This window comes from Cervus canadensis, chromosome 5 (genome assembly GCF_019320065.1).
Source record: "Cervus canadensis isolate Bull #8, Minnesota chromosome 5, ASM1932006v1, whole genome shotgun sequence".
Lineage (NCBI taxonomy): Eukaryota > Metazoa > Chordata > Mammalia > Artiodactyla > Cervidae > Cervus > Cervus canadensis.
Window position 1 is genome coordinate 95,706,645 of NC_057390.1, and position 11,791 is coordinate 95,718,435.

General features: G+C 56.0%; 1 protein-coding gene across 2 annotated transcripts in view; it reads left to right on the forward strand.

The window, feature by feature from the left end:
* HMCN2 (hemicentin 2) overlaps window positions 1-11,791 on the forward strand; it is a 185,613-nt gene that overhangs the window by 155,930 nt on the left and 17,892 nt on the right. For both annotated transcript variants that reach the window (XM_043469851.1, XM_043469852.1), the window contains exons 75-85: window positions 155-311; window positions 1,112-1,233; window positions 2,030-2,194; window positions 3,474-3,581; window positions 3,798-3,932; window positions 4,284-4,418; window positions 4,964-5,154; window positions 6,834-7,047; window positions 8,199-8,333; window positions 9,524-9,714; window positions 11,284-11,365. In XM_043469851.1, coding sequence (XP_043325786.1) covers window positions 155-311; window positions 1,112-1,233; window positions 2,030-2,194; window positions 3,474-3,581; window positions 3,798-3,932; window positions 4,284-4,418; window positions 4,964-5,154; window positions 6,834-7,047; window positions 8,199-8,333; window positions 9,524-9,714; window positions 11,284-11,365 — 1,635 coding nt within the window. The remainder of the gene's footprint in view (window positions 1-154; window positions 312-1,111; window positions 1,234-2,029; window positions 2,195-3,473; window positions 3,582-3,797; window positions 3,933-4,283; window positions 4,419-4,963; window positions 5,155-6,833; window positions 7,048-8,198; window positions 8,334-9,523; window positions 9,715-11,283; window positions 11,366-11,791) is intronic.

Here is an 11,791-nt window from a genome sequence, read left to right on the forward strand (position 1 = left end):
CTCCTGCCTCCCAGTCCCTGCTTCCTTGGGAGCGGGTTGAAGGGGATAAGAGTAAACCCTGCTCCTTGACTTCCTCTCTGGGCACAGCCCCACCAGACCCCCTGCCGCTGCCTGCGTTCCGCACCCTGTCTCCTGATCACTGCTTTCTCCCCAGAGCCTCCAACCATCGCCCCCGGCCCCTCCAACCTGACCTTGACTGCTCACACCCCAGCCTCGCTGCCCTGTGAGGCCAGTGGCTCCCCCAAGCCCCTCGTGGCCTGGTGGAAGGATGGACAGAAGTTGGACTTCCGCCTGCATCAGGGCACCTACAGGTGCTGAGCTGGTACTTCCGGGGACATCAGGAGATCCTCAGGGTGGAGGAGGGATTGCCCATCTCACAGATGGGGAGCTGGGTCAGAACCGAGGTAGGGATGTGCTTGGGTCTCACTCACCAAAGCCAGCACCAGAACTTTTGTGTCCGGACCTCAGGGGGCAAGGAGATCTTTACAGGAGATGCTCGGTAGGAGGTGGGGGCATTGGTGACATAAAGCCAACTGGAGAATATATGGCCTTTGAAACCACTTCAGTCACTATTTAAAAATCCACCTAGAAGCTTAAGTTCATGCTGGCTGAGACTGAACCCATAGCGCCTGCAGCAGCCTTGGTCTCCCTGTTTCTCAAATCTGATCCTGAGCTGATCCCTGGGAGGATTAAGGGAGCCGGTTCAGCAGTGAATTCACCAGGTATTTGTTGTGTTAGGTGCCGGGTCATCGCGGAGCTTTGTGATGAAACAGGTGTTCAGTGAACACAAGCAGTTCTAATCAGGGCTTTGGATGGGGTTGCTACTGCAGAAGTTATCCTAGGTGCTGACTGTAGAAAACTTTCTAGGATTATGGAGAAACCCAGGCACAGACACTAAAACCGCCCACAAACTCAACAACTTGACCTTAGGAGATGGAAAATTCTAGGAGAAACTTTTCGAGTCAGCCCTGGGGGCCAGATACAGGAAGGGAAAACAGTCAGGAGACACATGCCCTGCCTCCAACTTTCCCAGCCAGGGAAGTCATGGCTGGCTGGTTTCAGGTCAGCCAAGCCAGTCACTTAGCAGATGATTGTCTGTCTCTCCGTCCAGACTCCTGCCCTCCAACGCCTTGCTCCTTGAAGCCCCCAGCCCCCAGGACTCAGCCCAGTTTGAGTGTGTGGTGAGCAATGAAGTGGGTGAGGCCCGCAAGCTCTACTGGGTGATGGTTCATGGTGAGTTCAGGGTCAGGGCTGATAGTTTACGGGAAGCTCACGGTCAGGGGTGAAGGTTGAGGACAGTGCCTCCCTCTCCTGGGCGCTCTCTCCGCTTGCAAGGACCTGAGGGTTCCCCTGAGTCTTTCTTTTATTCCTGAATCACCTCCTCCAGGAAGCCCTCTCTGATCCTGCCCTCTCACACTGACATAACCCGACTCCAGCACAGCCTGTGGGAGCTTGTAGGAGAGGCTTCTCCCTAAATCCAAAATGTTCTGAACCCAAATCTGACCTTGTCATCACCCCAGATAAAAGCCCCTCCCACCATGGCTGCCCACTGCCCTCAGGATAGAAAGCTCAGTGTCACCTGGGCTCACAAGGCCAGCCCTGCCAACCCCCAGGTTCAGCTCAGCCTTTTGTTCCTTACCTCGGGGCCTTTGCACATGCTGTTCCCTCTGCAGTGAACACTCTTCCCTTCACCCAGGCAACACCTGCTCTTCCTTCAGGTCTCAGGTTAAATGCCATGTCCCCCGAGGGCCTTCTCTGGCCTCCCCAGCTCTGTGCCCCCACCAAGCGCCCTTGTCTTGTGAAACGCTCCCTGAGATACCTGGCTAGTATTTCTAGAAAGCAGTTCATAACTATCCCCCGGGCCCAGCAGAACAGCTGAGTGAACGAATGTGACTGCCTCTCTGCTGTGCCTCGCTGCCTGGCTCCCATCACTGACATCCCCGTGTCTTAGTCCATCTGTCCTCCTTGTCCGCCTGGCCCCGTGGCTCTGTGATCCCCGGGGCACCTCAAGCCCTGACTTGTGTTTCAGTGGCTCCCACCATTGCCGACGACCAGACAGACTTCACGGTGACCGTGAGGGCGCCTGTGGTCCTCACATGCCACAGCACGGGCATGCCGGCCCCGGTCGTGTCCTGGAGCAAAGCAGGCACCCGGCTGGGGGTGCGAGGGAACGGCTACCGCGTGTTACCTTCAGGTGAGGAAGGGTGAGCCGCGTGGACCTCTGCGGAGGGGACACGGAGGGACACTGGGCAGAGGCCGTGGAAGCAGCCCACGGGGGCCTGGTGGTTGAGCAAGATGGAAAGTGCTGGCCCGACTCTGCCATTCCCTCCCTGTGTGACCTGGGAGAACCCCCTGACCCTCTCTGGGTCTGCCCATCCAATCACTGGAGTGTTGATATTTATCAGTTGGTCCCTAATGCTAGCTGGCAAATTGGTGCTGCTTAATGACAAAATGAGAAAGATAAGGGTTACGTGAGAGTTTTCATAAAGCTGGTTTTAGCTCATTAGAATTGTCCTTTATTCTGAAATAGTGCTTTTCTTAATAATTTGGGGTTGAAAGTTTTTATGAAATTAAGGTGATAGTAGATGTGATGTGACTTAAGTGGTAGTAGGTGTGACTTAAGTGTCTTTGCTTGTCAAAATAAAAAGTTGGCAACTTTACGGGGATTCTCCAAATTAAATGTATTTGTATTGGTTATGGAAATCCTAAAGTGTGTGAACCATTGGCCAGATCTGTAGTTGTCCAACTCTTTCAAAGCAGTAGAACTCTTCCTTCTGACAAGTGGCTATGAGGAAGCTGGACATGTGAGAGAAGCTAGGTTCTGGTTCTGTTTGGGGCTGGGGTGGGTGCTGCAGAGTGGTCCAGAGTCAGGCGGGCCTCGGCTTCCCTTGCCCACTCAGGAGGCCCTCAGGGGTCTACAGGGAATGATTTAGAAACCACCTTACCTGACTGTTAAGGTGCAGCTTACAGTCTGGGAAGGTTGAAATGGTGTTCACTGAGCAGCCAAGACTGAGGCAGAGAGGGCCAAGGGAAGACAGAGGAGGTGGTAACCCAGGAGAGCTGCCTGGAGGAGGCAAATTTTGAGCAGCACACAACAAGGACAGCAGAGTGAAGGCCTGTGGAACCTTGCTAAGGTGGAGGTGGGCCAGGGATTCCAGGTGGGGCAGTGGCAGATTCAGGCACATCACAGCCAGAAAGGTCTAAAGACCATCCTGTGTGATTCCACATTGTACACCTGGCCCAGAGACTGGAAGGTGCAGAGAGCGGAAGGGACTTGCCCATGGTTATGCTCTGGGCAGGGAGAGAGGCAGGCCCAGGTTCCCGCATGCTCCTTACAGATGGGCAGGGAGGCAGGTTGCATGGTCTGCAACAGAGACACCAGGGTGGGATGTGTAAGAGCCCAGCCGGCTTCTCCCCTGGGATGTCCGTTCCGGGTCCCCTCATCCCTCTCTGTGCCCCATTCCCACCCACAGGGGCCCTGGAAATTGGGCAGGCCCTCCCCATCCACACCGGCCGCTACACCTGCACGGCCCGCAACGCTGCAGGCATGGCCCACAAGCACGTGGTCCTCACTGTGCGAGGTGAGCGTCCCCGGGCCGGACAGCTGTGGCCCTGGAGGCAGGGGAGCAGGTGGAGGGCTAGGGGATTCTCTGGGAGAAAAGACTCAGCCTGCCTATGTCCTCCATTCCGAGGTTTCCGGAAGCCCCTGTTCCCTTTAGAAGCCTCTGTCTCTGGTGCTCAGACACCCCTCGGTTGGAGGTGTCCCCAGGGACCTCTGCCGCCCTGTTCCTTTGCAGCCTCCCCCGTGGTGAAGCCACTGCCCAGTGTGGTCTGGGCGGTGGCCAAGGAGGAGGTACTGCTGCCCTGCGAGGCCTCGGGCCTCCCCCGGCCGAGCATCACCTGGCAGAAGGAGGGGCTCAGCGTGCCTGCGGGTAAGTCCCCTCTTGGGGTCCTCCTTCCTGTCCCGGGGCCGCCCACTCCTGCGGGGAGGTCTGGAAAGCCCATGCCCTGCCCAGAGGCATGGCACCCACCTGTCTTCCCTCACCAGCCCAGAGCTCTTCGTTCTGCCTGAGCGCTTGGTGGCTGGGTTGGGGGACTGAGGAGGGGGATAGCCCAGAAGGGCTCTGGGTCCAGCGTCCAGGCTCACTCTGTCCCCCGGTCAGCCTGTGACCACAGCAAGTCACTTGCCTGGTCAGACCAAGCCGCCCAAGCAGCCTTCCAGCCCTCCTTGGGGGTCCTGCTGCCCCAGCCACCAGCTCCCAATTCCTCCCCACCAAATCCAGGGGCCGGTACCCAGGTCCTACCCAGTGGACAGCTGCGGATTATCCATGTCAGCCCAGAGGATGCCGGGAACTATTTCTGCCTCGCCCAGAACAGCGCAGGCAGTGCCGTGGGGAAGACTCGGCTGGTGGTGCAAGGTGGGCCCGGGGAGGGGGACCAAAGTGGACCCCCGTGAGCTAGGGGCTTTGAGACTCCTGAGAGCCCCTTCGGTCTTGGCCTGGCTGGTCCCAGGTGGGGCATGTCCCTGCGTCCACGCCTATTCCAGCATGGCTGATGGTTCTAGAAGGAATTCAAGGAACACAGCTCCCATTTTTGCACCCAAGGTCTGGCTTCAGACAGTAACTCCAGTCCTCTCTGCTTCCTCTGGCCCCTCGTGGGAAACGAATCTGGTTGTTCTTCGCTCACATTGGCTTTGCAGTAGCAACAGCCATTCCTGTCGTCTTAGTCCCTGTGTGCGCGTGTGTGTGAATGGGGGTCACTATATCACAGCTGCACCAAACTCGAGAAAATCCCCAGGCTGTGCAGACCACGGGCAATGGCTTATGACCAGGGGACAGTGAGGGGTCCAGCAGGTGAGGTGGAAGAAGGGGCTGAGGCTGTGCCAAGTGCAAGGGCACTGGGACAGGGGTAAGCCACCCCAGGCCAGCCCCAGTCCCCGAGTGGACTCCCCTTCCCCCTACAGTCCCGCCCGCGATCAAGACTGGCCTCCCCAACCTGTCCATCACCGAGGGCGCCCACGCCCTCTTGCCCTGTACCGCCAGCGGCAGCCCCGAGCCTAACATCACTTGGGAAAAGGATGGCCAGCCTGTGTCCGGAGCCGAGGGGAAGTTCACCATCCAGCCTTCCGGGGAGCTGTTGGTGAAAAACTCGGAGGTGAGGGCCTGGCCCCAGGGAGCAGAGGGAGATGATAGTGACGGCGGAAGCAGCAGACACCGTGTGTCATGGTCTGTGCTGAACCCTGCGCCGCTTCTTAATCCTCGAACCTGGGGAAGTAGGTGTTATCACCCCCGCTGCAGACGAGGAAGTGCTCCCCTGGTGGCTCAGTGGTAAAGAATCTGCCTGCCAGTGCGGGAGACCCAAGTTCAATCCCTGGGTGGGGAAGATCCCCTGGAGAAGGAAATGGCAACCCACTCCAGTATTCTTGCCTGGGAAATCCCATGGACAGAGGAGCCTGGTGGGCTACAGTCCACAGGGTCTCAGAGTCAGACATGACTTAGTGACTAAACAGCAACAACAGATGAGGAAACTAAGGTTCAGAGTGTACCCAGGTGTTCAAGACATGCTGTTTCCAAGAGGCAGAATGGAGATTTGAATCAGGACCTCTGTGGCTAGTTCCTGGGGAGGGAAGGAGCCCTGGAGGGAAGGAGAGGGGTGCATGGCAATGACTTTATGTCCCCAAACTGCCCCTACTCTTCTCAACCTGAGCCACGGGCGTGGATGGGACCCGGGCCCCCTTCCCCCATCAGCATGCATCATGTTCTATAATGACAAAAAGTCGCTCTCCAGTTAGATGGGCAGCTGGCTGCTGGGCGGGCACACCAGAGGGGGTCTCGGGGGCAGGGATCCTGCCACACAGGGAGCCAGATGTGCAGTGGTGAGCCCTGTTGAGATGCCCGTTGGGATGTCTCCTCTCAGAGAAGGACTGGCCTCAGGGATGATGGATGAGGTGAGCTCAGGTCCCATCCTGCACACGTAATAGGTGCTCAGCGAATGGTGACTATTACGAGCGTGTGGTCAGGCCTGGATGATAAAGGCTGAAAATTCAATAAACAATCAGATGAAGATTTTTTTTTAAAGGGAATTTAATTTGAGCCCAACCGAGGATTATAACCCAGGGGACCTGTTAGACATCAAAGACACAGTCACATACATTTTTAAGACAAAGAATCATATATCAAAATGAGATACTGGTATTTTAAATAAAGTTCACCAAAGACACATACTCCAGGTAAGCACATACAAAGTGAGCAGCAAGTCACCATGACCCGCTTAGAGAGCTGGGATAGAATGCTCTTCTTTTAAGAAGTTATGTTGCTAGCGTCTGAGCAAAGAAAAAAGATTGGTCTTTACGGCCAAGCAGGCACATCCATCTTTGAGGAGGTCTGGTTAATGGGTAGTGCAGTTTAGTGAGGGGAAGGGGAGGCCCAAAGAGACTTGGAGAGAGAATCTGATGTTTCATTTTTCTTGTCCTGCCTTAAAATATAAATTTTATTTCATCAAAACGCATAGCCAGGACTTCCCTGGCGGTCCAGTGGTTAAGACCCTGTGCTCCCAATGCAGGGGGCACGGGTTCCATCCCTGGGTGGGGAACTAAGATCCTACAAACCGCACATGGCACGGTCCAAAGAAAGAAAACCAGTGCCTAGCCATATGGAGGTTTCAGGGAGGCACAGTGGTGAAGCCAAGCCGTTCACCAGTTGTGTGACTGGGGCAAGTCACTTTGCCTCTCTGGGCAGCATGGTCCACGGGAACCTTCCCGGGAGCAGGTCCCCAGGGAACATTCTGTCTGTAGCGGGAACAGTTCTCAGGCTGACTCCTCCCTTTGCCCACAGAGCCAGGATGCTGGCACTTACACCTGTACCGCTGAGAACGCTGTGGGCCGTGCCCGCCGCCGAGTGCATCTCACCATCCTGGCCCTGCCTGTCTTCACCACTGTGCCCGGGGACCGCAGCCTGCGCCTCGGGGACAGGCTGTGGCTTCACTGTGCGGCCCGAGGCAGCCCTACACCCCGAATAGGCTGGACCATCAACAACCGGCTAGTCACAGGTCTCGGCCTGCTGGGGGCGGGCGGGACAGGGACCCGGGACCCTGGGAGGTTGAAGAGGATGGGGAAGAGGGTGCTAGTCAGCCTGTGGGTTCTGGGTCTCCAGACTTGGCCCTGCATTGGGGGGACAGGGCAAACACACGTGGCCCTACGTGACCAGTCACAGGTCAGACCCGACAAGAAGCCACCTGCAAAAAAGACTCTGGAGACCTCCGGGCCAGGAACATTGACTGAACTCCAACCTAGCCCCTCAGCAAACTCCTCCCACCTGTACCTCAGGCACTATTTTGGGAGGCCCAAGGGTTGGATAGCATCACCGACTCTATGGACACAAACCTGGCAAACTTCGGGAGATAGTGAGCGACAGGGAGGCCTGCGTGCTTCAGTCCATGGGGTTGCAGAGTCGGACACAATTTAGCGACTGAGCAACAACAAGGTCTATCCAGGCCCTGTGGTATATAGAGTATGTGCTCAGTAAGTGTCTGCTGAATGGATGAATTGCTAAGCCCCCTCCACTGCAAATGATATTTTCAGACCCTCTTAGCCCAGGTGCTGGGGAACAGGTGTGGCTCCCGTTTGTACACCTACAGAAAGCTTTGCTTCAACCCCACGGCTTCCTGGGCAGGGAGCTTGGGAAAGAGATTCAGCCTTTGTGAGCCCTGCTCTTCATCTTAAAATGGAGAAAGCTGTGTGCCTGAGGGCAGCATGATTCAATGCAGAAGGCACACCTGGCAGGGCCTCGCCCAGAGTAAAAGGCCCATCAGTGTAGCACTTGCCCTTGTGCCTGATGTAGGGACCGTGTCTAATGATGACAGGGAAATCAAAGGCTGGCCACAGCACCTATCTGTATGTAGATCGTGGCATCATCTCTACAAGTATCACGTGTTAATAGGTCTCCAAACACCTTCCCTGGGCCACTCATCAAACTCAGTGTGAACAGGAAAATGAGAAAAGACAGGTCCTCGACTGCACCCTCTAACATGGCCTGTGCCTGCCGTGATCGGGTCTGACTTGCTCAGGCTTCCAGTCCAAGGACACTTTGTGCCTTTATGAAGCACCTGCTGGATACTCAGGCCCGAGTTAAGTGTTCCGGGCAGGAGGTCCCGGCACCCTGAGCCCAGAGCTCCACAGGGCGTCTCTTTCTCTGCCACAGAAGGGGTGTCTGAGCAGGACGGGGGCAGCACACTGCAGCGGGTGGCAGTCACCAGAGAGGACAGTGGGACCTACATCTGCTGGGCGGAGAACAGAGTGGGCCGCGTGCAGGTGGTCAGCTTCGTCCACGTGAAGGGTAGGCAATGACCCCGTGGTCTTCCTCCAGACTTCTGCCAACCCAGTCTAGTGGTTTTTCTAAGAAACTGGCCTCCTGATCTCTGAACCAATACCTCTCCACCCTGGTTGGCCTTTGGAATCTCCTGGGGGGCTTCATAAAACCCCAAGGCCCAGATTTCACCTGACCAGTAAAGGCCCCAACATCAGTATTTTTTACCCTCCCCAGATGTCTCGGGCCTTCCCAGGTGGCACTAATGGTAAAGAACCCGCCTGCCAATGCAGTTAGACCTAGGAGATGAGGGTTCAATTCCTGGGTCAGGAAGATCCCCTGGAGGAGGCCATGGCTACCCACTCCAGTATTCTTGCCTGGAGAAGCCCTTGGACAGAGGAGCCTGACGGGCTACAGTCCATAGCGTTGTACAGAGTCAGACACAACTAAAGTGACTTAGCATGCCCAGATGCCCCGGCTGCAGGTAGAATGAGATTTGACCCACTGACCTTCAGCACTACCCTTAGCTGGACAGGGTAAGTGTGGGAGGGGGCCGGGGGCCTGGCCAACAATGTGAGAATCTCACCAGTTTTCCAACTGCCCCCCACAGCCCTCCTCCCCCAGGAGCAGCCCAGTAACCCTCATGGCACCATGATGTGCAGACTCAACTTTAGGATGGGAGGGTGGGGCCCAATGGACAGAATGAGCTGCCCCTGGCACCAGAATGCTACTGTCGGTAGATTCAACCTCAGGAAAGCAGCAAGGGTGAAAACCGGCACAGGGCGGCCAAGAGTGGTTTAAGCGTTGCATGGAATGAGAATCGGAGACGTCTCAGTGTTGCTGTGTCCGACAGAGGTGTCCTAATGACCCTGTCATCCTTGTTTTCCAAAGTACTCTATGAGTATATGACATTCATACCATTTCTCCATTCCTGTGCCTGTCTCAGGCATCACTAATCAATCATAGCACTATTCCCACTCGGCTTCAAATCCTCAGCACCGTGTTCCTGGCAGCTACTGCCAAGCTAGTGCACTTGACCCATGACACGGAAGTTGTTTGCTATCCCTAATGCATTGACTCTACACAGCCATGCCGAACCAGCAGGAGCCTCTGTGGGTCATTGGGGTCTGGCAGGCAGGCCTTTGGGGATGGATTCGTGGGAGGCTTAACCTAAAGGGGACCTCCTTTCTGACCCCCCTGTCTGATGTCACCTGACGCAGAGGCCCCTGTCCTGCAAGGGGAGTCATTTTCCTACCTGGTGGAACCCGTCGGGGGTAGCATCCGGCTGGACTGTGCAGTCCATGGAGACCCGGCACCTGACATCTACTGGATCAAAGATGGCCTTCCGCTACGGGGCAGCCGGCTCCGGCACCGGCTTCAGAATGGCTCACTGATCATCCGCAGGACGGAGGCAAGGCGGGGCCCGGGGCTGGGCTGGAGCCACCCAGGACAGCCTCCGCTCTGTCTGATGGCCCAAGATAGTTGTTTAGTAGGTTGGCACCACCTGATACAGTCTTCAAAGCGCTTTCCTGCCCATACCCCGAGATTCTCCCCCGACTAACTAGGGCGACCTCCAGCCAATGGCTTCACTTCTCTGCACCTCAATTACCTTATCCATTCAGTGGGGCTAATAATTATCCCACCTCATAGATGTGCAGTGAGAAATCAGTGAGATGACCCACACCAGGTATCTGAGAGTGACTGGCCCCTCGGTAATGCTAATGTATATAATTGATAACTACCCCATGGAGCAGAGTAAGCAGATAAGAGTGCACCATTTTACAGATGAAGACACTGAGGGTCAGAGAGGCCCCCAGTCAGTAAGCACCTGAGTCAAGACCCCACCCCAGGTATCCTGATTCCTACTCCACGCTGTTTCCAAAGCCTTGAACTCAGAGGCAGTCTGCTTGCTCACCTTTGCTTCTGTGTCCCAAGTCCCAGTGGTTGCGCAGAAACCCACAGTTCAGGGCTGTCATGAACTCGCTTTAGAGGTCCTTAATCTCACCCATTTGGGAGCCTGTCTCAGACCAGTATCAAGGCAGCTACAGCAGCAGCAACGGGGCTTCCGTGACCTGCATATTTACAGTGTGGGGCCAGGCACTGTGCCTCGCGCTTAGTGAGCGTGATCTCATCTGATGCTTACAACAATCCTATCATCCCCATTTCAGAGATGGGGAAACTGAGTCTCCAGAGACACAGTCATGCACTAGTAATGGGTTCAATATGGTAAGCAGGGGAGCCAGAGCCGGTCCCATCTTGGACTGATGCCCAACTCTGCCCTCTTAATTGCATGCCATGCCTCCCGCTTACAGTCCCTTGGGAGCGGCCTCCGGGAAATTATCTTCTGGGTGTGGACCCTGGCCTTGGCTGCCCCCAGCTCCGTCTCATGGCGGTACTGCCCCTCGGAAGTGAATCTGAGCCAGCATTCTTCCTGAGTTGCCTCATTGCCGTGGTCATGGATATCCCAGGACGAAGTCTTCCGTTTCACCAGGGCCGGGAAGTGCTGTAAACACTCCCTCCTCCCCCGGAAGCCTTGCAGCTGTGCCCCCAAGGAGCCTGCAGTTCTGTGTCTGCACCTGTTCTTGTCTAACTCAGTGTTGCCCAAACTATTTTTTAAAAAGGCATCCCTAATAATGTGTGGTGGCATCATAATACTTTAATGTACGTAATTCAGAAGAGGTGGATCTCATGCATGCGTTGGCAGCATATGGCTCCACTTAGAGCCATGAACCGCCACCACCCTCAAGCTGCAGGTGTGAAAGGGGCAGGAGTTTCCTCTCTGGATTCTATTCAGCAGCAGCCGTGGCTGCCCTGCTGATGGAACGTGCTGGCCCCTGGCTGGTTTGGGCTCTCAGCCCCTTCCCGGTTAGGCGGGCCTTGCTCCAGGGGCCCCTTCCCGTGTCCAGCTGTCCCCAGATGCTCCCTGCCCCCCTCGTCCTCCTCTCCTGAACACCACGCCCCCTTCTGTGCCCGCCCGCAGATGGACGACGCAGGACAGTACCAGTGCCTGGCAGAGAACGAGCTGGGCGCTGTGGAGAAAGTGGTGGTCCTTGCGCTGCAGAGTGAGTCTCGGGCCCGCCTTTCCTGGGCCCTGGGTGGGGGGACGCCAGGTGACAGGGGTCCTCAGGGGGCAGCTGTGCTGAGGCTGTGGCTGTCTGATGGGACAGGAGGGCCATTCTGAATATTTACTCAGAACACACAGTTGAAGTTCCATGAATTGTCTCTGCGACGTGGGATGGGAATCAGAGGCTGGTGAGTCCTAGGGACCCAGCAGCCAGGCCTGGGGGATCCTGTTTATGCAGAACTCAAGGGACTTCCCTGGTGGTCTGCTAGTTAAGTCGCCACGCTTCCAATGCAGGTGGTATGGGTTTGATCCCTGGCTGGGCAACGAAGATCCCACACGCTGCGTGGCACAGCCAAATGAATAAATACAGTTAAAAAAAAAAAAAAAGAACTCAAAACTGTCACCAAGGTGATCATGACAGCCC